This window comes from Psammomys obesus, unplaced genomic scaffold (genome assembly GCF_907164565.1).
Source record: "Psammomys obesus unplaced genomic scaffold, mPsaObe1.curated_primary_1811, whole genome shotgun sequence".
Taxonomy (NCBI): domain Eukaryota; kingdom Metazoa; phylum Chordata; class Mammalia; order Rodentia; family Muridae; genus Psammomys; species Psammomys obesus.
Window position 1 is genome coordinate 719,425 of NW_026585895.1, and position 26,926 is coordinate 746,350.

At 38.0% G+C, this 26,926-nt stretch overlaps 2 protein-coding genes and 1 pseudogene across 2 annotated transcripts; 1 reads left to right on the forward strand and 2 right to left on the reverse strand.

The window, feature by feature from the left end:
• The first annotated feature begins 1,170 nt into the window (after window positions 1-1,170).
• On the forward strand, window positions 1,171-2,124 carry LOC129671437 (olfactory receptor 9G4). The gene has a single exon (XM_055600411.1). The coding sequence runs from the start codon at window positions 1,180-1,182 to the stop codon at window positions 2,122-2,124; it is 945 nt and encodes a 314-aa protein (XP_055456386.1). The 5' UTR covers window positions 1,171-1,179.
• A 2,699-nt stretch (window positions 2,125-4,823) lies between these two features.
• LOC129671438 (olfactory receptor 1013-like) lies at window positions 4,824-7,924 on the reverse strand (annotated as a pseudogene).
• A 192-nt stretch (window positions 7,925-8,116) lies between these two features.
• On the reverse strand, window positions 8,117-24,495 carry LOC129671495 (olfactory receptor 5G3-like). Its single transcript, XM_055600518.1, has 2 exons — window positions 24,257-24,495; window positions 8,117-9,075 (listed from the first exon to the last, which is right to left on the reverse strand). The coding sequence occupies exon 2, from the start codon at window positions 9,059-9,061 to the stop codon at window positions 8,117-8,119; it is 945 nt and encodes a 314-aa protein (XP_055456493.1). The 5' UTR covers window positions 9,062-9,075; window positions 24,257-24,495.
• Between the last annotated feature and the right edge of the window lie 2,431 nt (window positions 24,496-26,926).

Below are 26,926 nucleotides of genomic sequence, written 5' to 3' on the forward strand. Positions count from 1 at the left end.
TGTGTGTGTGTGTGTGTGTGTGTGTGTGTGTGTGTGTGTGTGTGTGTAGTGTGGAGATTAAAGGACCACTTGGAAAAGAAAAGAATCAAGTTTCTGCTATCATATGGGGCAAGAGCCTTCATTTGAGTCATCTCACTAACCCCATTAATTCCTTTGATGGGAGAATGTTCAAAATATTTTTCTAGCATCTTAACAGACACTGGAGTTGTCTGAAGTTTATGTCACATGCTGAAATTTTTATATTCCTAAGTCTCAGATAGATCCTCAGCACACACTCCTGGGTAAGATGATTCTGGGCATAAATATCCATTTTGCTGATGACCTGACTGTGTAACTCATTATTTACATTCTAAAAATGTGTTTCATCAGTTACATCATGAAGTATTCAAGCCACTGGAGCTATGCAAATATGATGAGACTTCTGCAAATTAATCACAGAGTTCAATATAGAACCCGCTATATGGTCCATAATATGTGTTGTCTTTCAGTTTGTCACACTAGCAGAAGGAATAGTGTATATGAATGTTTAATTCTTGACACAAGAAATTCTCAATTAATTATGGAAGGATTCTTTGTATGTGTAAGTGTGTGTGTGAATTTTCTGTTGATATTATATAAAAGCTTAAAATGAACTTGAATTTAGGATCCTCTTGTCCCAGTCTCCTGTGTGTGCTATCATGTGACATGGTGTTCAGCTCACAGGACTTCAGCTTTGTGAGTGGTGACCAATCCTTGTTCTGAGCATTTTCATGTATTTATCCTTTACATAATCAGAAAGGATGCCAGCTTTTTATTGAATAATTATATAAGTCTAATATATAGTATTATATAAGTCTTATATAAGTAAGTCTTATATAATTATATAAGTCAAATATATATAATATTATATATTATATTATTTATATATTATTATATTATATTATATTATTATATTATTATATTATATTATTATTATATTATATTATTTGTAACACCCAGCATTAAGTGTACTATATGAATGTCCTAATTTTAAAGTCATTTATACTACAATTGTAATGATCTTTCAAAATCACATACTAATATTTTATAATTCAACATAATAAATGAAATCTCATAGACTTCCTAGTACTTTCTGAACTACCTGATAGGTCTGCTATCATGATTTAATGTTTATTGATGACCAGGTTCTCCTCTGTGAAGATGGAGGTGGACAATCGCACCATCCTGACTGAATTCATCCTGTTAGGCTTCTCAGCAAACCGGCGCTGGCAGCTGATTCTATTTGGAATATTTCTGACCATCTACTTGTTGACACTGTCAGGGAACATGACGCTGGTTGTCTTAATTCGGATTGATTCTAGACTGCATACACCTATGTACTTTTTCATCAGCAGTCTGTCATTTTTGGATTTCTGGTATACTTCTGTATATACCCCCAAAATATTGGCCACTTGTGTCTCAGAAGACAAGCGTATTTCCTTGGCTGGCTGTGGGGCTCAGCTGTTCTTCTCCTGTGTTGTAGCCTACACAGAATGCTACCTGCTGGCCGCCATGGCTTATGACCGACACGCTGCAATTTGTAGCCCGTTGCTTTATTCAAGCGTCATGTCTACTTCTCTCTGTACTGGGCTGGTGGCTGGCTGTTACATAGGAGGGTTTTTAAATGCCATAGCTCATACTGCCAACACATTCCGACTAACTTTCTGTGGTAAAAATGTTATTGATCACTTTTTCTGTGATGCACCACCATTGGTTAAAATGTCCTGTACAGACACCCGTGTCTACGAAAAAGTTCTTCTTGGTGTAGTGGGCTTCACTGTGCTCTCCAGCATTCTTGCCATCCTGATTTCCTATTTCAACATCCTCCTGGCTATCTTGAGGATCCAATCAGCCTCAGGAAGACGGAAGGCTTTCTCCACCTGTGCCTCTCACCTGATCTCTGTCATGCTCTTTTATGGCTCCTTGCTCTTCATGTACTCAAGGCCTAGCTCAACCTACTCTCTAGAAAAGGATAAAGTGGCCGCCCTCTTCTACACTGTTGTCAACCCATTACTCAACCCTCTCATCTATAGCCTGAGAAACAAAGATGTCAAAGAAGCCTTCAGGAAAGCAACACAGGCCATATGGCCGCACACAGGAAGGTGATTCCTTCTGGCTAAGTGCTGGTAATTTAGCCTCCCAATAACTCAGTTTTGCATATGCTCACACATTTATGCATTTCATTTAAATTCAACAAGTGATCATCTGAACTAATGACTTTCACTTACTGTTATTTTCATATTGTGTTGGTAATATGATTCATTTAATACCTATAGTTTATGTGCTTGAGCTCTTCCATGTTATGTGTCTTAATTTTTCATGAAATTCACCTTGTTGATTAATTCTCAAGGGATTTGAGTGAAAAGTTTTGAAGGACATAATTTGATTTTAAGCTTGTAAAACCATTGTTGCTCCCTAGGAAGATTTGGACTGCTGAGATTCTTGGGCCTGCGGGCAAGACTGTGGGATTTTACTTCAGTACAGTTCTCCCTCCAATGAATTTCTTAATAAAAAAATTAATGTGGTCTGAAGAATTACTCTTTGTAAATCACATCTCTTATATCAATTTACTATTAGACAAAGAATTTAAAAATTAAGATTAGGTCCTCTCCATGCATGGTCCTTGGTTGGAGTATCAGTCTCTGCAGGACCCCCTGGGCCCATGTTTTTTTGGCTCTGTTGTTCTCCTTGTGGAGTTCCTATCCCCTCCAGGTCTTTCTATCTCCTTCTTCTCCCCAAAGTTTGGCTATGAGTCTCAGCATCTCCTTTGATAGCCTGAAGATAGAAAGGGAGGAGGCCCTCCCCTGTAGGGAACTAGGGAAGGAGCATAGGGAGAGACAACTGGGAGGAGACAAGGGAGGGGGCTACAGTGAGAATACAATGTGAATAAATTGAAATAAATAAATAAATAAATAAATAAATAAATAAATAAATAAATAGATAAATAGATAAATGTAATTTTCAGAATGTAAAAAAAGAATTAAGATTAGGAGATGCAGCTAAAAATAGTAATGAAACTCTGTAAATTTATGAGAAAAAAAAAAACAATGAAAACCATAAGTCCTTTGGGTTGTTTATCACCCTAACTAGTGTACAATCTAGAGAGAGTAAGTACTTTGCAGGACCTTCTCACAAGTTGCATATTAAAATGGCTCAACTGGAGGGAAAAACAACTTTAAGATAAAAGAAATAATCAAGATCCTTCTGCCTGTATCTGTCCAGATCCAGCAGCTGCCCGTTAATCTCTTAGGCCTGGCCACAGATGGGGACATTTTCAGTCCTAACAAACTGTTTCTGCTGCCTCAGGAAACCCTGGAGGGTCAAATAGTTGATACCTGACTTTGAGCCAACTTCCTCACACCTTCACATGAGCGTAGTGCCTTAACCCTCCAGTGGATAGCATCATGAATGAAACCTCTGCCTCTCATCCTTTAAGGCCCTGCTGTAATCCCCTTCATTTCTAAGTTTCACTCATAAGTGCACTGGCTCAATCCAATTTTACGTAGGGATTTGTTTTCTTAGAATCCCAGGAAATGGTGTTTGGGGACAGTGTGGGCAATACCTGGAGGCAAATCCTCTGATACCTCTTCAGGGAATTCTACCTATATATTCAACCCAATAAAATAATGCTTTAGACTCAACACTAGTATTATTCTTACAAGCAATTTGGGAAAACTGTACTTCAATATTTAGTACATGGTAGATTTAGTTATTAATTAAATTTCTAGATCAGAGAATAAAAGGTGGTTTGAGATCAGATATTAGATTTTATTATTACAACTGATAAAATGAGCATATTTACAAACTATGTAAAATTTAAATATGACCAATAGTAACAGACATTACAATTAAGTTATGTTTTTTAATATTCTAACCTCTATTTTTATTTTTGCCACTGAGAAATAATTAAGCAAGCATCTTTAACTTTAACACTGCATTCATTCAGTGTTAACATGAAACAGCCCCCTCAATCTTATTTATTTATTACAATTTATTCACTTTGTATTCCCGCTGCAGCCTCCCTCCTTCATCTCCTCCCAGTTCCACCACCTCCCCTCTTATTCCCCTATGCCCATTCCCTAGTCTCTTGATAGGGGAGGTCTTCCTCCCCTTCTATCTGACCCTAGCCTATCAGATCTCATCAAGGATGGCTGCATCATCTTCCTCCGTGGCCTGGCAAGGCTGCACCCCACTGAGGGCTAAGTTTTTTTTATCTTTCCTTTTATGTAAAGTTGTTCTATCATACATAATTATCATATTCTTTTCCTTAAAGCATTTTTGACAATACATATTTTTGTTTAATGAGGAATGCCTTCATTACCTATCCATTAGCAATTACAGGTTGTTATACATATATTGATAACCCATAATGTATTTCTGTCATATATCCACAATACCTGCTATGCAAGAACAAGAATTGAGTCAGTATTATGAGACAAAATAAATTAAACATCAGTTTATTAAGAAAATATTATAGGCTTTTCCACTTCTCATGTTTCAAACTATATCAATGTATAATTGATTTATATATATATAGTCAATTATAGACTATAGTAATTCAATTGAACTGAAATTAGTAACTGTAATTACTAAACAACTAATACAAAGTGAATGAAAGAAAAGTACTTTATGCACATATTTGATGAAAAACCATAAAATCTATAACGTATTACATTAAAAAAACAAAACTTTTGCATTACTAAAAAAACATGTACACTAATGAAAAATTTTCTGTTGACAGTTTTATTCATAAATTCTCAGTTCCTTTACGTTGACATCAAGTGGCTTTCTAAGTGTGTATCAATTTAGACTTCAGAATGGGATAACTTGAGTTTTCTCAGAGCTTCCTTCACATCTTTATTCTGCAGACTGTAGATCATGGGGTTCAACATGGGGAATAACACAGTATAAAAGGTAGACACATTTTGTCCCTCTCCAGGGAGTAGCTGGAACTTGGGTGAGAGTAGATGTAGAGGATGGAGCCATAGTACAAGGTCACAGAGATGAGGTGGAGAAGGCCTTGAGGCGACCCTGGGTGGATCGGATCCTCAGGATGGCAGCAATGATGAAGAGATAGGAGGCCAGGATGAGCAGGGTGGGAGTAATGACATTGGAGGCTAAGAGGAAGTACAGCACAGACTGGTAACTCTCCCTGACCTCACATGCCAACTTCACCAGAGGTGGAACGTCACAGAAAAAGTCATCGATGACATTGTCACCACAAAAATCCAACGTGAATGTGTTGCTGGTTAATATTATTGCATTGACAAAGCCTCCTGTATAGGAATATAGAACTAAGCAGATGCACAACCTCCTTGACATAGCTTGAGCATAAAGCAGGGGGTTAGAGATGGCTACATAGCGATCATAAGCCATGGCAGCCAGTAGGTAGCACTCACTATAGGCCAATCCAGCAGAGAAGAAGAACTGAGATAGACATCCAGCAAAGGAGATGCTGTTTTGGCTTGGATGAGGCCTGAGGACTGTGGAGGGTCAAGGTGGCCTGGAGTCTCGAGAGCTCGCCAGACTGAACAGATTCATGTTTTATTCTGATCATAAGACATAAACATTTTGAGTAAGAACATTTATGATCTAACTTCTGATATAAAACCACTTTGGAAATGAAGAGGAAAGCACACGTCAGAGACCAAACACCAGGCCGTGGTGTCAGTTAAATGGAGAGGTGATGGTTCCTTTCTTTCCAGTTTCCCTGAAGAGGTCACGAGTATTCTCACTCTCTGAACATGAAAATGAGCTTCCTCGTTGGTGTAACTCACATAACCACACACAAAACAGCATCTTTATTTCTCTTCCAAGAATCTCTCAGTTGACTTCCCACATTCAACTGCATTAGTGAGACTAACATATTCTAATCCACTTGTTTACAGGGGCTTGATTTCTCTCAGTGAAAAAAAGCCTGCGCACTCTGAGAAACTACAGAAAAGTATACAAACCTTAAATGCACTGGTTGATGAGTTACTACAAAGCTAAAGAAAATTAGAACATATTGTTTGTATTTGTCTGTGTTCAAATAGCCATCCTCCCACATCTGACTGTCCTCTAAGCCCTCCTGTCTCTAGAAATTGTTGCTATACATTTAAATTAACTCTTTTTTCCATATAGTCTTTATTTTAGAATTATATCTATAGAAAACAAGGAAAAGTGTGTGTCTTACATGTTGGAGTTAAGAGTTTTACTTTAGAAACTTGGATTTGATTTGGGCTCCAATATTGTTTTCACAAATATTTTCTACATTCTATACATCAGTGTGATTCTAGTTAACAATAGTATTTTATAAGAATCCCTGTCCCTGGGCCAACCAGCCTCTGGTTTCTGGTCCTCTAGATAGCATCAGGGGTGGGCTCCCTCTCCTGGCATGAGTCTCAATATGGACCAGTCAGTTTTTGGCCACTCACACAGTTTCTATGCCACCTTTACATCAGCACAGCATGCTGACAGGACAAATGGCAGGTTGAAGGTTTTGTGATGGGGTTGGTGCAGTCCCTCCATTGAATGTCTGACCTGGTTATAGGAGATGTCTGGTTCAGGCCCTGTGTGTGCCATTACTGGCTAAGGCTAGGGCCACCCTAATAAATTCCTGGGAGTTTCCATTGCACTAGTTTTCTACCTTCCCCAGAATTGCCTCCCAATTCCAGCTGACGATTCTGGAGGAATTTTTAATTCAGCAACATGGCTGCTCAATATTTATAGCCTCTCCCATGCTCTCTTCCTCCATCCTTTCCCTCACCTGATCTCTCCTGTTTCAGTCCCCACTTGCCCCCAATCCATCCACACCAAACACAACTGGCAAAAAGATAAAAGTCAAGGAAATGATGCCTAATGGTACTCTGCTAGACTCATAGATTAGTAACTAACCCAACTGTCCTCAGTGAGGCTTCAACCAGCAACTGATAGAAACAGATGCAGAGACCCACAGCCAAACTACTAGATGAATTTCAGAGACTCCTGCTAAAGAGGGGGAGGAAGGGTTGTCGGAGACAGAAGGAAACCCACAGAATCAACAAACCTGGACTCAGGAGCTCACTGAGACTGACTGACAATCAGGGAGCCTGCATTGGGTCTAACCTAGGCCCTCTGTAAGTATTATTGTTGTGTATCTTGGCGATTTTGTGGAACTCCTAACAGAGGGAACAGGTTTTTTTTTTCTAATGATTTTGCCTACTTTGGGGACCCTTGTCTACCTGCTAGGTGACCTTGTCCAGTCTTAATATGAGGGGAGAAGGCAACTTGACATGCCACATTTGGCTATTATCCCTTGGAGGCCTGCCCTTTTCTGAAGGGAAATGTAGGAGTGAATGTGAGAGAACTGGGGAGATGGAGGAGGTGGAAGGCAGAGGAAAGAAAGGAACCTATACTTGGGATGTAATATATGGGAGAATAAATTAATTTTAAAAAGTAAAAATTAGAAACCCAGTCTTGAAAAAACAAAAAATAAATAAACAAATAACAGTGTTTTATATACATGAATTGTCTAAAGAGAATAGATCTCACGTGTTGTCAGCACAAAGGATTAATATGTTAATTAGCTAAGAGTACTGGCTGCTCTTCCAGAGTACCAGGGTTCAAATCCTAGCACAAAAATGGCAGGTCACAACTTCCTGTAACTCTAGTTACAGAAGATCTTATGCTTTTTTTGGACTCTTCAGACATTGTACACACATATTACATTTACATACATGAGGCAAAATATACATACACATAACAATAAGCTTTAAAAACAAAGAAGACTACATGCGTTTTCAGTTCCAAGGAGTGTGTGCTGCCAGAATATTGAAGCGTATACATCTATCATCCAGGGTTGAACTTCCATAATTTCAGTTTCCTTTGGATCAGTTATTACATGCAGCATTTTGTCAAAAGTATGGCTCTTACCTTGAAGTTGCATGTTTAAAATATATCAATGTATGGTTAAATTGACTAAAAATGCTAAGTCAGTAAGCTAGTGTCCGTCAGGCTCTAGCACAAGTTTGTGAAATCATCTGTGATCAGGCAAAACAAGGATTCTGGTTCTCACTCCAGTAGTCTTTAACTTAGGTTTTGCTCTCATAACTTAGGTATGTCACAGAGAGATTCTATCTTAAGCACATATTAGAAAGTGTTTTTTTTCCAAAGTTCTCCTGAATGCATCTTTCACTTCTTTGTTCCTCAAGCTGTAGATGAGGGGGTTCAGCATGGGGATCACCACAGTATAAAATAAGGCAATCACTTTATTAATATCCAGGGAGGAACTGGTATTAGGTCGAACATAGATGAAGAAAAGTGTCCCATACAGGATAGAGACAGTTGCTAAGTGAGAGGAACAAGTTGAGAAAGCTTTTCGTCTCCCATTGCCTGTCTGAATTTTCAAAATTGTCATCAAGATGCAAACATAGGAGACCAGGATGATCACACCACTGAGCACACCTACTGCTCCAGCCAAGACAAAAAGCACCAACTTATTGATCTGGGTGTCAGTACATGCTAGAGACAACAATGGGGAAATATCACAGAAAAAGTGGTTGATAATGTGTGGACCACAGAATGGTAAGCTAAAGGTTAAAGTTGTGTGGGTCATTGTACTTATAATAGCAATGGCATAAGGTCCAATAACCAACAACATACAGACATGCTGGGACATAATGAGTGTATACAGCAAGGGTTTACAGATGGCTGCATACCGATCATAGGCCATGGCAGCCAGGAGAAAACACTCGGTTGCCACAAAGAGACCAAAGAACCACATCTGTGCTGCACAGCCCATGAAAGAGATGGCTTTGCTCTCTGCAAAAATGTCATACAGCATCTTGGGAGCTATAGAAGAAGAGGAGCATGCATCTATAAAGGACAGGTGGCTGAGAAAAAAGTACATAGGTGTGTGCAGCCTGGGGTCCACCCATATGAGAGTGATCATGCCCACGTTACCCCCAAAGGTGACAAGATAAACAAAGAAAATCATGGTGAACAGGACAATCTTCTGAGGAAGGTTGTCTGTGATTCCAAGGAAGAGAAACTCAAGCACTGCAGTCTTATTCTTCTCTTCCATTGGTCAGTTGGGACCTGTCAAAACAATAAGAATTATGACCCACCGAGCTCAAACAAGTGATACTTGTCCTCAATAGGTCTATTAAAGGCAGTTGGTCAGCAATGTTGAACTGGAAGATAATAGTCATACTTACTAGACAGTTGTGTGAAAATCCTAAGTCATCTTCAAGTTACCCCTGGAGCTCTTTGGAATCTGAACACTCTCCCATCAAGAGTTATCTAAGTGCATTCATCTAGTAGCTCCTGTGATTGTTCTTTAAATTGTTCTTTTAATAAACTTACTCTGTTTTCATTTCACTCTGTGATATAATAATGCAACCCTTTTAACTGGTTTGGGAAATATGTCAGTTTTTAAAGTGCTTACCCTGAAACCACTGAAACCTGCTCCCTAGAATTCATGTTTAGAAAGTTGGAATGCTCTTATGACCTCAGGTCAGGAAAGACATAGACAGATAGAGCCTTTGGGCTGACTTCCTAGCTGTCCTATCCCACTCAGCAAGTCCCAAGCCAGTTGGAAACCCAGTCTGTAAAGTCAAGGTCGACAGTACTGAGAAATGGTGTGTGTGCATGTGTGCATGCACGTGCACACACACACACACACACACACACACACACACACACACACATGCACAGAAAGAATTTTATAAATCCTACTTGAGTATACTTTTATTGGGAACACTGTTAATACAACTGGAAGTTTAATATCCTATATCGTATATTAGGGAAATGTTAAATATGGCATCCAGTTATTCCTGAATAATGACCAATATGAAAGTACAATTCATATGTGTGTGTTTCAGTCTATTTCCCATTTCAACGTAGAAAGAGATATGGGAAAGTCAACCACACACGGCAAAAAGGATGGCCATTTTGAAGAAAAGCAAAACACATTATTTTCACTTAATGTTCATCTTCCAATGAGAAGAGACAATAATTCAGTGTATGGCTGGTGTGAAGTAAGCAATGTCATCCAGGAAAAGTGTGAGAGGAAAAATTGAGAAGAAAGGGAAGGGGCCAGAATTTCTCACAACTGCATCTTCCAGTAAGTGATTATGCTATCAGGGAAAAGCAGGAGAGATGCAAACTTAGAAATCATGGTGTCTGACAAACGTTGAGGGCAATTTATCATGGAATTTGCATGATAAATTAAGAATCTACATAGTTAAAATAACATTAAATTATTTTACGTGATGTCTCATACGTACATAAACTTTTAAAAAAGCAATTATTATAACATATGACTGCTACTATCAAATGAAATGAAATAACAAAATCAATGGCATAATAAATTTATGATAGTTATGTCCCATAACTATTACCATGTGAAGCACCATGCACATTTCAGATAAATTAAGTGACTTAATCTGCATGTTTGCTACTATTTTAATGACACCATTTTGGTGATGCTGTACTGGTGTATTTTAGGCAGTTAAACTGACACCTTAAGATTTTTGTTGAGCATTGTCAATTGTAGAAATGTCCTATGTCCTCTGTGTACACTCTCATGCAATTCACTGTGATAGGTATGTTAGGACAAAGTGTAATATAGATTGTGACAAGTTTATAAACAGGTTATTATTTATTTATTTATTATTTGAGTGTAAGTTACTTTGAGTCATTCACAAAGTGAAGAAAAGAATTAGCATAGCCTTTTCATATCTAATGTTTTCTTATTTTAGAAATTTTTGCAGACAGCCTATTCCTCTCTCTCTTCTTGAAATATTCATCCCCAATCGGCAAATAAATTTGTATATATTTCTGATGTTAGGAAATTATGCCTTAAAAAGGCTTACCTTTCACAAAGATGACAATAAGCTCACTAACACGCGTTATCTCACAGGCATATTGCTGGTTATGGTGTGGAGATTTAAAATTCCTCTGTAGTTTTCAAAAAGTAGTATATTACTGCTACAAGCATCTCCATATCATGTTTATGCTTTACCTCCAGACAAATTGGTTTAGAAGCCACATCGAGCAACTGTAATTCTGTGAGTAAACTATCAAAATATTATGAGGGAGAGAGCATTTCACACCATTAATGCTTCTCTACCATGTTTCAAAACTTTGTGCTGTCCAAAACTACTGTGCTCACTTCTTTAAGGATATCCTTTCTGCATCTGTCAGTGACTTTAAAGAAAATAGTCATTTTCTAGAACATAGAAGATCTGACTTCCTTCTCGATGGTAAACTTTCTGAGACAAGTGACTACATAAGTACTTTGTAATGAAAAACCTCCCATGCTGATGTACCTAGACATAAAGAAAGAACCCTTGGGCTTAACATTGGTTCACATATTTCACAAAATAAAGGACCTTATCGTAGGAGCATGCAATTGTTCAGAGCCATGTCCCCAAAGGACTTAAGCCTCAAGGGTTTAAACCTGAAGGGAAAAACTTTAAATGGTCTCAAAAGTATTTCGGCCAAGTGTTATTTTTTAACTGTATCTCATTCCAAAGTGTGTGTGTGTGTGTGTGTGTGTGTGTGTGTGTGTGTGTGTGCTCCTGATCTATCTTCCTTATCATCCTTTCTTCCATTAGCAGAGCAATGTACGAGCAGCATCTGGGGAAAAGTCGTTTCTGTCTACATTCTGAAACCATATCATTTAAGCATAAATCCCAATCCTAGTTTACTCCTTGTCATAATTAAGTCAAGACTGTCTCTTCTTATTCTCTTGTTCTCAAAACAAACAAACAAACAAAAACTCTAGTTGACCCAGATTGCAGACATGTTTTCTGAAAATTTCTTAAGTGGAAGGTGTTTTTTTAAATGTTTTTTTTTTATTATTATTACAAAGGATCTGGACCATAGTATAACATCATAATCAGACATAAATATGAAGGAAGCAAAGCAGGATTTGATTATCTCTACATAAAAATTAAAAACAGATATTGAACTGCACAAAAATCTAAAGCAGCTGAATTTTTTTTCAAAAATGAAATTGTCAAGAAAAGTAAGAAGGTTTTGATAAACTGAAGAGAAAATAAAGTGCAGGGGTAGATTAGCAGCCAAAGGAAAGCAAGAACAAAATGGCCCCATTAAAGAGAAGAAAGGATAAGGGTGGCTGACACAGATTACCTAACTCAGTCATCACTCTCTCTGAAAGTCTTATTGTTTGTCCCATCAGGAAAATCTAATACAAAGTCCCACAATATTTCATCAGCAGCTTATTTTTCAATTAAATTTTTATGTTTGTATTAATTACAGTTTATTCACTTTGTATCCCAGCTGTAGTCCTCTTCCTCTTCCCCTCCCAACCCCACCCTCTCTTCCTCATCTCTTTCTCTGCCCCATTCCAAGTCCGTGGTTAGCGGAGGTCCTCCTCCCCTTCCATCTGACCCTAGCTTATCCTGTCTCATCCGAATTAGCAGCTTATTTTTTATGTAGTTTTTCCCCCCCTCAGGAAGCAGTACACTTAGATAATAGCTACATTAACTTTAGACTAAGCATCTTTTGAGCCAAAGAAAATAATCAAGCAAAATAAGATAATTCTATATTCATAATCAGGCTAAATTATCATGAAAATGTTACACTACTAAACCTTTATACAATGGAAAACAGAGTTTCAAAATATTATGAAGCAAAAATTGATAAGGAGAAACAGATGTCGTCAAAATTGGAATGGGAGATGTCAATAAAATTCTCTCAATAATTAACAGAATAATTCAACTTAAATTTCAATAAGACTATAAAGAACGTATGTAATAATATGTACATAAACATTAACAGAACATTTTAACCGACAGTGTTAGTGTGTGAAGCTATTAAATACACTTCAAGTAATTTTCAAGAAAGACTATACGTATGACCTATTGTCCCCCTTATTTGAAAACATTCTTTCCCCTTCCTCTACACCTCTCAGTTCTTTCCCTCCTGCACTCCCATCTGGATCCACTCCTTTTCTGTCTCTCATTAGAACAGAGAAGGCTTCTAGGAGATAACAAAAAAAAATAATAAAATAAAATATAATAAGACAAAACAAAAGCCCTCACACTAATGTTGGATAAGACAAAACACAGAAGGAAAAGAGCCCCAAGAGCAGGCACAAGAATGAGACACCTACTAGTTCACTTTCACAGAGTCTCATAAAAATACTAAAAACTATAACACATATGTAAAAGACTTGGCACAGAACTGTGTAGGTCATGTGCTTGCTTCAGTTTCTGTGAGTTCATATGAGCTCTGTTCAGTTGATTTAAAGGTCCTTGTTCTCCCGGTGTCCCCCCTCTTTTCTGTCTCTTGAGCTTTTTGCCTCCTCTTCTACAGTGTTTCCTGAGGTCTGAGGAAAGGAATTTGATGAAGATTTTCCATTTATACCTGTCTGGTTCAAGGTCTCTGTGTGTGTATAGAGTGGATATCTATATTTGTCCTCATCTGCTGTAGATGAAAGCTTCTCTGATAATGTCTGAATCCTTATTGATCTGAGTATAGCAGAATGTCATTAGAAGTCATTTTATCACTAATTTTTAAAGACCAGTAGTATTTAGTCTTACCCAAGGTCTCTGAGATATCTAGTCTCTGGTTTTTGGTCACCCATAAAATGTCCGGTATGGGTTCCATATCATGGAGTGGGCTTTAAGTCCAATCAGACATTGGTTGGTTTCTCACAGTTTTTGTGTCACCATTGCTCTAGCATATTTTGCAGGCAAGACAGCATTGTAGATCAATGCTTTTCTAGCTGGGTTGGTGTTTTCTATTTGATATCTTGCAGAGTACTTTCCCATATCAAATATATTAGAACGTAGGGGTGAAAGGTTCTGTGTGGGCACCAGCTCAACTTCTCCATGCTCAGTGAGCTGTGAAGGTGTTGTCTTCAACAACAGAGCTTTGCTCTGAGTTTGTAGAGATTAACCTATTGTCTTGGCAACAGGCTAGATTGTTTGGGGACTTCTGAAGGACTCTTTCAGCCATTAACTCAATTAGATATAACCCAGTACTAAACCTGGGAGCTTCGTTTAGTGACCAGAGATGGCCAGTTGGTATTCTAACTCCCTCATTATTTGGAGACTTTACTGGAATCACCTTCATATCTTTCAGGAAGTTTCCGTTGAGCTAGGTTTGCATACCAACTCTCAAATGCCTCCTTCCCCAATTTTAGCTATTTCTTCCTTTGTTCCTTCTATTGACCCTATCTCTCCTTCCCTTCCCCTCATGATCCTCCTTTCTGCCCCAATTCTACCCAAAGAAAATCTATTCTATTTCTAACTTCCACAGAGATCCATGAGGTTCTCCTTTATACCTAACCTCTCTGGTTCTACAGATTGTAGGTTGGTTATCATTTACTGGACAGTTAATATCCACATATAAGTGAATACACACTATAATTGTCTGGGTCTGGGTTATCTTGCTCAAGATGACTTTTCTCTAGTTCCATCCATTTGCCTGCAAAATTTATGTCAGCTTTTTTAACAATAGTGTAATACTTCACTGTATAAATGTACCACATTTTCTTTATCAATTTTTTCGTTAACAAACATCTAAGTTGTTTCCAGTTTCTGGCTATGTTTAATAGAGCAGCCATGAACATGACTGAGCAAGTGTCCTTGTGGTACAATGAAGTATAATTTAGGTATATGTCCAAAAGTGGTGTAGTGAATCATGAGGTAGACTGATTCCTGTCTTCCATGTTGACTTCCATAGTGTCTGTATGAGTTTGCACTCCCACCAGCAGTGGATGAATGTTCCCCTTATTCTTCATCTTCATCAGCATGAATTGTCCCTTGTGTTGATCTTAGTCACCCTGAAAAGTGTAAAATGGAATCTCAAAGTAGTTTTGATTTGCATTCCCCTGATGGCTAAGGATTTGGACATTTATTAAGTGTTTCTCAGTCATTTGAGTTTCCTCTATTGAAAATTTTGCTTAGATATATAGCCCATTTTAATTGTATTATTTGATTTTTGGATACATTGTTTCCTGGGTTCTTTATAGATTTTGGATATTAGTCTTCTATCACGTGTGGAGTTGATAAAAATCTATTCCCATTCTGGAACTTGCTACCTTGCCTGAATAACAGTGTCCTTTGCCATATAGAAGGTTTTCAATTGTCAGGAGCCAGTCTGTTAAAGGAGCTCATTAGGCAGGTAGGCCTTTTGGAAGGGGATCCAGTATTTTGCAAAGTTTGTACCATGATGTACCCCAGAATTTCTTCCAACCTCTGACAACACCATCATTTGTGCACTGCTGCATCTCTCTAAAATCTGGCATGGTGGGTATTGTCACTTTCTGGGTATTTACCCACTCTGATTGAACAAACTTCTGATGGGATCTTATTGAAGATGTATTGCTGTTCAGATGAATTAATTCTCAATTATGGAATTCCTGATTTTATTCAAGCAGTTTTAACGTTAAATTTTTTTAGAACTTCTAAAACAATTTTAGAAAGTTTATGGCTGCAATAAATACCTTTGTGGACCTCCAGATGCCTCACTAGGAAACAGATTTGTATCTTCAAGATAAGCCTTCACTCACGAATCCTGGTATACACCATAAACATAAGCAAGTTGGATTAAACTTCCCATGAATCCAAATAATAATGGGACTACCAAACAATGTCTAATTAAGTACAAACCTTAATATCAAAATATATACAAATTGTTCTGTTGTAATTCCTTATACCTTATCACCTTATATGTACCTTATAATGACAGCATTATATACTGTCATTTTAAACTTACTTTGTTTCTTGGAATGAGAGACAGATTAAATTATTGTTCTGAACTCACTATAAACTAAGAGATAGCTGGAGAATGTGTAGCCAAGTCAGTCCTAATTGAAATGACATATATTCTCGTAACTTTTGGACCCTGTTAACCTTTAGAACTTCTCAACCTTTGTCACTATGAACTCACTATGAACTTATGTAATGGATACATGGATAAGAAATGCTTAGTTTTAAAGCATGTAATTTGTTGTATTTAAGAATTCATCTGGCTTTGTGATTTGTTTTTTTTAACTTTGAGGTAAGCCCTTTGTTTCAGAAGTATAAAACTGTAACCACACAATAAATGAGAGCAGAGCCTGTTGGCAGAAATGCATTGGGCAGAAGCCTGCTAGAATTTGCTTCATCCATGAGTTGTATATATGTAAATATGTCTATCTGCCTGATATATATATATATATATATATATGTATGTATATATGTTACATGAATGGATGTCAATTGTCTGTATGTATGTAAGTAGATCCTTTTGTACAGTACATTGAACATCTGTATGAATACGTACAGGTCTATATGTCTAACTGTCTGTCTATATGTACATATGGGCTGATACGATGGAACTGGAAGACTAAACTTGATGCAATTTCTACAGAGAAGATGCTAGTAAAAATTAACATCATCCATTTGTTCAACCATGTTCATGGTAGCTTTATTCATAATAGCAAGGAACCTGGAAACAACTGAAATGTCCCTTAATGGAGGAGTAGATACAGAAATTGTGGTACATTTACACAATGGAATACTACTCAGCAATTAAAAACAAGGAAATCATGAAATTTGCAGGCAAATGGTGGGATCTAGAAAAAAATCATCCTGAGTGAGGTATCCCAGAAGCAGAAAGACACACACAGTATATACTCACCTATAAGTGGATACTAGACATATAATATAGGACAACCTACACAAATCTGTGTACACCTAAAGAAACCAAGCAAGAAGGAGGATTCTGGGTAAGACGATCAATCCTCACTCAGAAAAAAAAAACAAAACAAAACAGGATGGACATTGGAAACATGAGAAAACAGGATAGGAGCCTACCACAGAGGACCTCTGAAAGACTTTACCCAGCAGTGTATCAAAGCAGATGCTGAGACTCATAACCAAATCTTAGGCAGAGTGCAGAGAATCTTCCTGCTCTTTAATTACCACCCCCTGAGGGGGAAGCAGCATCACCAGGCCACAGAAGTAGACAATGCAGCCACTCCTGATGAGACCTAATTGACTAGGATCAGAATGAAGGAAAAGAAGACCTCCCCTATCAGTGCACTTGGGGAGGGGCATGCCTGCAGAGTGCGGAAGAAGGCAGGGATCTGGATGGGAAGAGGGAGGAAAACACAGGGGGGATACAAAGTGAATAAAGTGTAATTAATAAAGAATTAAAAAGAAGAGGGAGACAGTAAGACCTGAAGAGGACAGGAGCTCCACAAGGAGACCAACAGAACCAAAAAATCTGGGCACAGGGGTCTTTTCTGAGACTGATACTCCAACCAAGGACCATTCATGGATATTACCTATTACCTGTGCTCAGATGTAGCCCATGGCAGCTCAATGTCCAAGTAGGTTCCCTAGAAATGGGAACAGAGGCTTTCTCTGACATGAACTCAGTGGCTGGCTCTTTGATCACCTCCAGGCCATAGAGGAGGACATTGAAGCCAGTCTGATGAGACCTGATAACTAGGGTCAGATGAAAGTGGAGGAGGACCTCCCCTATAAGTGGACTTGGAAAGGGTCATGGGAGGAGATGAGGGGGGAAGGGTGGAATTGTGAGGGAATGAGGAAGGGAGGTACAGCTGGGATACAAAGTGAATAAACTGTAATTAATATAAAAAATAAATTAAAAACAAAAAATATATAATAAAAAAATCAACGTCCTAGCCATATTTGAGCTTGTGGGGATTTGTTAAAGTTTTTAACTTCATCCAACCTCTTCCCTTGGGTGTGTGTGCCTGAGTGGTCATTGCTTACTTTATCTCCTCTTTTCCTTTTCCTATTGATTCACAAATAAGTGAGTAGATTCAGGACCTAACAAGATGAGCAAGCCTTACAAAATGAGCAAACCAAGTTTACTTAGCCAGTGGAGGCCTCCACAGCAACCTGCTCCTGCTCAGAAGCTAATCTCAGATCAAACAGCCCCCTTTTACAATCCTTGCAGTTTTGGCTAGAAGCTGCTTTTTAAGACAGCTCCAGTCAGAGAAAAAAAAAAATGATCAGCTTATGTTTTCTTAGCAGCAGTGCAGCCCATCCTTATTATTACAGAAGGAATTCTGGGCTCTGTCCCCTATTACTTTTTCTTTCAATCATAAATCATGAGCAATTGCCTGAGCCATCATCTTGGAGACCCAAGAGATAAGTGAACAGGAATTTCACATCCTATCCCAGATCTTACCCTGAATCCTGGAACCTTGTCAAAGCAAAGAGAGACATTGGCATGCAGACTTTAACATTCAGTTTCATGAGGTCCCATTAATTAATTGTTGGTCTTAGTGCCTGTGCTATCAGTGTTCTATTCAAAAATTCATCTCCTGTGCCAGTGAGTTCAAGGTTATTCTCTGCTTTCTCTTCTATGAAGTTCAGTGTCTCTGGTTTTATATTAAGGTCTTTAATCCACATGGATTTGCATTTTGTGTAGGATTATACATATAGATCTACTTGTATTCTTCTATATGCCAACATCCAACTTGACTAGCACTATTTATTAAAGGTGATGTCTTCTTTTCAAATGTGAATTTCTGCTTCTTTATTAAAAATTGGGTGCCCATAGTTGGTTCGATTTATTTGTGGGTCTTTGATTCAAATCCATTAACCAACCTATCTGTTTTTATGTCAATACCATGTATATTTTTTAAATTAATTTATCTCTGTGGTGCTTGAAATCCAGAAAAATGAGACTTCCAGCAATTCTTTTGTTGTTTGGGATTGTTTTAGCTATTCTGTTTTGTTTTTTGTTTTGTTTTGTTTTGTTTTTGTCATATGAAGCCAAGAATTGTCCTTTCAAGATTTGTAAAAAAAAAAAAAAAAAATGTGTTGGAATTTTGATGGTAATTGCATGAAATCTACAGATTGTTGCTGATAGGATGCCTATTTTTACTATGTTAGTCCTACAGATCCATGAGCATGGGAGATTTTTTCCATATTATGATATCTTCTTCAAGTTATTTCTTCAAACACTTGAAGTTTTTATCATACAAGTTCTTCACTTGGTTGGTTAGAGTTACACCAAAGACAAATTTTGTTGTTGGAGGCTTTCATGAAAGGTGCTGTTTAAATGCTTTCTTTCTCAGAATATTTGTCATTTGTATAATTTTTGTGAATTAATTTTGTATACAGCTACAGACTTTATCAGCTGTGGGAGTTCCCTGGTGGAATTTTTAGGGTCACTATGTTTTCTATCATATCATCTGCTAAAGAGGATACTTTGACTTCTTCCTATTCAATTTATATCTCTTTCAGTTGTCTTATTTCTTCAGCTACAGCTCCAAGTACTACATAGATTAGATATGGAGAGAGTGGATGACCTTGTCTTATTCCTGATTTTGGTGAAATTGCTTTGAACTTTTTTTTCTATATTGAGGTATGACCATTTTATCCCAGGACTTTTATCATGTAGGGGTGTTGGAATTTGCCAAAGGCCTTTTCTACATCTAATGAGATGATAACAGGGTTTGTTCAGTTTGTTCATGTAGTAGATTATATTTACTTATTTTTATATGTTGAACCACCCTAAATCTCTGGGTTTAAACCTAGATGATCATGGTAGATTCTTGCTGTTAATTTAATGGTATGGTCTAATAATGTTTATTGTTAGCCTATAATTATCATGGCAGTATATCTAACCCACTATCACAATCAATAAAAGACACAGACACCTAATAGATTTTATAATAGTCTTGTATCACCTGGGACAGGGCAGATATTAACTTTATAAGCTGCCTTTATCTCCCAGCCCCATCCCAGGCTACCTCCCATCCATAGTTCCATAAATACTTGCCTATTCATCTGGGGCACTTCCTTCATCTATGCCTACCGTGTGTTTCTTTATGCTTACTTATGGTGACTCTCTGCTTCCTTTCTCCTCCTGTTCTTGTTTCTGTTTCCTTCCCAAGGTCCTCCTCTTCTCCAAGCTCTCAAACTCTAGCCATGCCTACCTCCTTTTGTCCTGCCCAGGTACAGATCTTTTAATCAATCAATCAGGGATAATTTCTTTGGCAAGGTTATGAAAGTCATTTTGAGGTATGTGAGTGTCTGTTCATCTGGGAACCAACCAGATCTTGGGGGCCAATAATCAGCATCAGAATACACAGCACAAGACCACTCCCTAACAGCAGACGATCTTTTTTATATGTTCTTAGGTTGGGTTTGTGAATATTTTGTTAATTTTTTTCTATTTATATTCATGAGGGAGATTGGTATATAATTCTGTTTCTTTGTTGAGACTTTGTGTGGTTTGGGTATCAGGATGACTGTAGCCTTATAAAATGAATTGGGAAGAGTTTCTTCTGTTACTATGTTGTGGAATAATTTTATGAGTGTTGGCATTGACTCTTCTTTGAAAGTTTGGTAGAATTCTGCACTAAAACCATCTGGCAATAAGCTGTTTTTGATTAGGAGACTTTCAATTACTGCTTATATTTTACTAGGGGTAACAGGTTTGCTTAAATTGCTTATTTGATCTTGATTTAACTCTTTGTAGGTGGTATGCATTGAGAAAATTATACTTTTGTTTTAGATTTTCCAATTTGATGGAGTAAAATATAAATATAAAATTTGATGGAGTTTTTAAAATATATGTGCATGATTGTCTGTATTTCCTTGGTATCTATCGTTACCTTCCCCTTTTCAATTATGATTTTGTTAATTTGGATATTCTTTCTTTGCCTTTAGTTAATTTTTCAAAGAATCAACCATCTTTCATTAATTCCTTGTATTATTCTCTTCTATTCTAATTTGTTGAGTTCATCCCTGAGTTTGATGATTTCCTGCCATCTACTTATTTTCAGAGTGGTTTCTTCTTTTTCTTCTAGAACTTTCTGTTCATGAGGTTGTCTCCTGTGCCAATGAGTTCAAGGCTCTTACCCACTTTCTCCTCTAGCTGATTTAGTGTATCTGGTTTTATGTTGAGGTCTTCGATCCATTTGGACTTGAGTTTTATGCAGGGCGACAAATATGTATCTGTTTGCATTTTTCTCCATGTAGACATCCAGTTAGCATCATTTGTTGAAAATACTGTCTTTTTACATCGTATGGTTTTGGCTTGTCAAAAATCAGGTATGTATAGGTATGTGGGTTTATTTCTGGGTCTTCTATTTGCTTCCACTGATTCACCAGCCTAAACTTTCAGGTGTGCTATTAAGTTGATAGTAGGATATCTCTCTAGTTTTTATGTAGGCACTAAGTGTGTAGAACAATGAAAGAGTATTAAAAGCAGTAAATGGAAAAGGTCAAATAGCACATAAAGGCAGAACTATCAGAATTACATGCAACTTCTCAAGAAAGACTCCAAGAGCCAGAGGGGCCTGGGCAGGAATATTGTAGACTCTAAGAAACCACAGATGTGAGCCCAGACTACTATAACCAGTAAAACTTTTAATTACCATAAATAGAGAAAACAAGATATTCCATAACAAAACTAAATTAAAACAACATCTGTCCACAAATCCACCCTACAGAAGATACTAGAAGGAAAATCCCAACCCAAGGAAGTTAACTACACACAAGAAAACATGGGAAATAAATAACCCCACAAAAATAAAACCAAACAAGGGGAGTGCATACTTTCACAAATACACACACACACACACACAACCACCACCAACATCAAAATAACAGAAAGTAACAACCACTGCTCATTAATATCTTTCAACATCAATGGCTTCAACTCCCCAATAAAAAAGACACAGATTAGCAGATGGATGCTTAAACATGATCCATCATTCTATTGCATACAAAAAACACACTTCAGCAAAAAAGATAGACATAACCTAAGAGTAAAGGGATGGAAAAAGTTTTCCAAGCAAAGAAACCTGAAAAGGAAGCTGGAATAATATTCTAATATCTGATAAAATAGAATTTCAACCAAAATTAAATAAGAGATGGAGGAAGGACATTTCATACAAATTTTTTCATAAAAAAAAATCCACCAAGAGAGCTCAGTCTTGAATAGCTATGTCTCAAATATGAGGACATCCAGATTTTTACAAGAAACATTAATAAAAGTTAAATCACACATTAAAACTCACATATTAATAGTGATAGATTTCCATACCCTACTCTCACCAATGGACAGAAACTAAACAGAGAAATAGTGAAAATAACAGATGTTATGAATCAGAACTTTTAACCCAAACACGAAAGAATATATCATCTTTTCAGCACCTCATAAGACTTCTCCAAAATTGACTATAGAGCCAGTCACAAAGCAAGCCTGGACAGATACAAGAAAACTGAAATAACCCCTAGCTTCTTATCAGATCACCATGTATTAAAGCTGAAATTCAACAACAGAAACAACAGAAAGCCTGTAAACTCATGGAAATTTGAACAACTCTTTACTCAATGGTCAGGGAAAAAAGAAAGAAAGAAATGAAAAACTGTCTAGAATTCAAAGAAAATGAAGGCACAACATACCCAAACTTACACGGTATAACGAAAGCAGTGCTGAGGAAAGTTCATAGGACTAAATGCCTTCATAAAGTGATCAGAGAGATCTCATACTACCAATTTAAAAGCACACCTAGAAGCCCTCGGGGGATTGGTGGGGAGAGAAGCAAACACATCCAAGAGGAATAGATAGCAGAAAATAATCAAACCCAAGGGCTAGAATCAATAAATTAGAAACAAAGGGGAAAAAACAAAGAATCAACTAAACCAAGAGATGGTTCTTTGAAAAAACCAACAAGATAGACAAACCCTTAGCCAAACCAATTAAAAGGCAGAGACACAGTATCCAAATAAACAGAACCAGAAATTAAAATGGGCATATAACAAACACTGACAAAATCCAAAGACTCATTAGGTATTACTTCAAAAACCTGTACTACACAAAACTGGAAAATATAAATGAAGTGAATTGTTTTCTTGATAGATACCACTTACCAGATTTAAGTCAAGAGCAGGTAAACAATTGAAATAGAACTATAATTTCTAAGGAAATAGAAACAGTCATTAAAAACATTTCAAACAAAAAAATTCATGGGCTAGATGATTTTAGTGCAGAATTCTACCAGACTTTCAAAGAAGAGCAAATACTAATACTCCTCAAACTATTCTACAAAACAGAAACAGAAGGAACATTTCCAAACTCATTCAATGAGGTCATAGTCACCCTGATACCTGAACAACACAAAGACCCAACAAAGAAAGAGAACTTCAGACCAATCTCTCTTATGAACATTGATGCAAAAAATACTCAATAAAATGTGCAAATGGAATCCAAGAACACATTAAAAATACCATCCACTATGATCAAGTAGGCTTCATCTGAGGGATGCAGGGATGGTTCAACATACAAAAATCCATCAATGTAATCCAACATATTAAAAAAAAAAAAACTAAAGGAAAAAAAATGATCATCTCATTATACACTGAAAAGGCCTTTGACAAAATTCAACACCCCTTCACGTTAAAGATCAGAGATTTAAGGTATATATCTAGACACAATAAAGGCAATACACAGCAAGCTGATAGCCAAATTAAATTAAATGGAAATTAAATTTCCATTAAATGGAAATTAATTGGAAAGATTAATTTGGAAATTAAATGGAAAGAAATTTAAAGCAATTTCACTAAAATCAGTGACAAGACAAGGAGGCACACTCTCTTTGTATCTAACAATATAGTACTTGAAGTTCTAGCTAGAGCAAAAAGACAACTAAAGGAGATCAGCAGATACAAGTTGGAAAGGAAGAAGTCAAAGTATCACTATTCACAGATGCTAGTATATGTATGTGACCCTGTGGCAGCCTTTTTGGAGTTAATGGCAAATTTGGAGTTAATGGGATCTGAGCAGTGGAATTCGGCCTCTTGGCTCTGGCTATTATCCAAAGTCCAGTCTCTCATAGACTGACAGTGACAGTCCTTCAGCCAGGGAAACAACTGAGAGACTTTCTAAACAACAGGGAACATCGCAGGAGGTGAAAACCTTGGTCTCACACCCAGGGACTTGTTTGGGGAAGGTGAGAAACGACCCTTTGATCTCTCGGCACTCCCCTCCCCCAGACCTCCCTCCTCCTCGGCACAGCGGACTCGCCTTTCTCAGCGCAGACCTAACTGCCTGGGGCCTGCAGCCACTGAGGCTGAGCCCCAAGTCCTTTATCGGCAAAGGCCAACAGTACTGTGTCTTGGAGCCCCAGATTCGCGCGGCAGCTGCACCATCCTCCCAGGGCCCGAGTCTGCTAGACGCCATACTAGCTCCGCAGGAGCGCCATCACTGACGGTACAGCCCGCCCAATCCCACAGTGACAGAGAATACGCTATATACTCACCAAAACCAGACAGAAACGCCATACAAGCTAGACACACCAGGCGCTGGGCCTTCGAAGCTTGGAGAGCACAGTGAAGAGACCCCAGGACCTCCCAGAAAGCATCTGGACTAACAACCCAGTCTCCAGATACAGCGGGACTTTCTAACCTGGCGGCGGAGCAGCACTGAGCTGGCGAGTCACATCAGCCCTCCAGTTTAAGACTAACCAGGGCCAAACCAGAGAACAGAAAGGCTGGTTACCCCGATTCCTACTGACGTGACCACCCTGAAATCTCCAAGCTGCAGCAAGACCTCATAACCTGGCAGTGACAACAGCACAGAACTGGCGGAGCACATCAAAGAAGCAGGGCCAAACCAGAGAACAGAGAGCCCAGATACACCGATCTCTGCCAAGTGACCTGCCTGTAAGTGAGTGCACCCTTGAGAATCTGCAGCTCCACTGATCCTGGGTCCTGCTAAAACAGAAGCCAGGCATCGAGCCCCCTCCCACCCATATACCCACTTTGGGAAACAGAGGGGCACTTGGAACATTGAAGTTCCTGCTCTGTGGGTCTAATTGAGGAGTTAAGGCAGTTAATGCCAGAAATTGCGCTGCGATCATCACTAGCGCCTGCGACATATACATTGCAGAGCCCCTCCCACACACTCAAGGGTTCAACATTAGCCATCACTCTGTCCCTCGAGACACACGCCCACACCCACTTACACACACACACACATACACACGCACGCACGTTTGCATTTGCCTCTGTTTGCGCCTGCGTACTTTCCTCCCACAGGTACAGCTAGTCCTCAGCACACGCTAAGGACACGGGACCTCTCTCAACTTCCTGAAGAATTCTCCAGACTCGAGAGAGAGACAGTACCAGTCTGATCGGCTGAATCCAAAAATAAACAGGGAAGGTCTCAGATAAGCCAATGGCCAGAGGTAGGCGAAAGAACACTTCCAACATAAATCAGGACATCATGACTTCACCAGCAAACCCCAAAATCGATGGATACTCCAATTCATCAGAAGCACAGGAAAATGACCTTAAAGCCATGCTTGCTCAATTATTTGAGGCTCATAAGGAGGAAATGAACAAATCTTTCAAAGAGTTGGCCAGTCAATTGGAGGTAAAGAAAGAAGAAATAGACAAAACCCTTAAAGAAACACAGGCAAACATAGCCAAACAAATAGAGGCACAAGTAGAGAAAAAATTAGTGGCATACAAAAAGGAAATGAACAAAGAAATAGAGTCCATCGTAGAGAGACAGGAATCCAAATTCAAACACATGGAAGAAATGGTGCAAGGCATGAAAACAGAATTAGAATCAATAAAGAAAACACAAAATGAGAAAACTCTTGAGCTGGAGAACTTGGAGAAAAGATCAGGAACCACAAAAGTAAGCATCACCAACAGAATACAAGAGATGGAAGAGAGAATCTCTGGAGCTGAAGACACACTTGCAGAAATTGATACTTCTCTCAAAGAAAAAGTAAAATCAGAAAAATTCCAATCACAAAATATCCAAGAAATCAAGGATGCTATGAAAAGACAAAATCTAAGAATAATAGGAATTGATGAAAAAGAAGACTCCAGGCTCCAAGGTCCAGAAAATATTTTCAAGAAAATCATAGAAGAAAATTTTATATATTTAATATTTAATTATTATTTATTATATTTATAATAATATAATATAATATAATATTTATAATAATATAAATATATTTATATATTTAAGTGACCCCAAAAATTCTACCATAGGACTCCTACTACTTATAAAACACTTTCAGCAAAGTGGCTGCATATAAAATTAACTCAAAAAAATCAGTAGCTCTTCTTTATACACATGATAAATGGGATGAGACAGAAGTTAGGAAACCAACACCTTCACAGCCACAAACAATATAAAGTATCTTGGTGTAACTCTGTCGCTGCCCAGCAGCAACACCTGAATACCACCTGAGAGAGGGCAACACAGAGAAGGACACCAAGTCTAGGCTCTGATCCAGGTGTCAGTTTAATCGACGTCAGGTTAACACTTAAGCAGGCAGAAAAGCACAAGCAGTTTCTCAGGCAGGAGCTTGACTTGGCCAAAACATAGGAGAGCTCACTCAAGGTTACCCAGAGTCAGCCGTCTGGTTACCATGGTAGCAAGAAATTTACTCTCTAGTTCTCAGGGTCAAGGCCCACTGCTGAAGAATTGCCAGGGTCAATCTCTTAGCCTCCAAGCTTTAGATGGTAACCAGGGCCAAGTGGCCAAGTTTCACTGCTTAGATGCTCATTCCAAATTGCCATTAACTCCAAATAGGCTGTCACATAACTCTAACTAAGCAAATAAAAGACCTGTATGACAAGAACTTCAAGTCTCTGAAGAAAGAAATTGGAGAAGATATCAGAAGATGAAAAGATCTCCCATGCTCATGATTTGGTAGGATTAACATAGTAAAAAATGGCCATTTTACCAAAAGTATTCTACAGGATCAATGTAATTCCCATCACAATTCCAACACAATTCTTTACAGACCTTGAAAGAGCAATTCTGAACTTCATATGGAAAAATAAATAACCCAGGATAGTGAAAACAATCCTATAAAATAAAAGATCTTCTGGAGGTATCACCATCCAGAAGCACTAGGTATCACCATACAGAGCACTAGTAATGAAAACTGCATGGTATTGGCAAT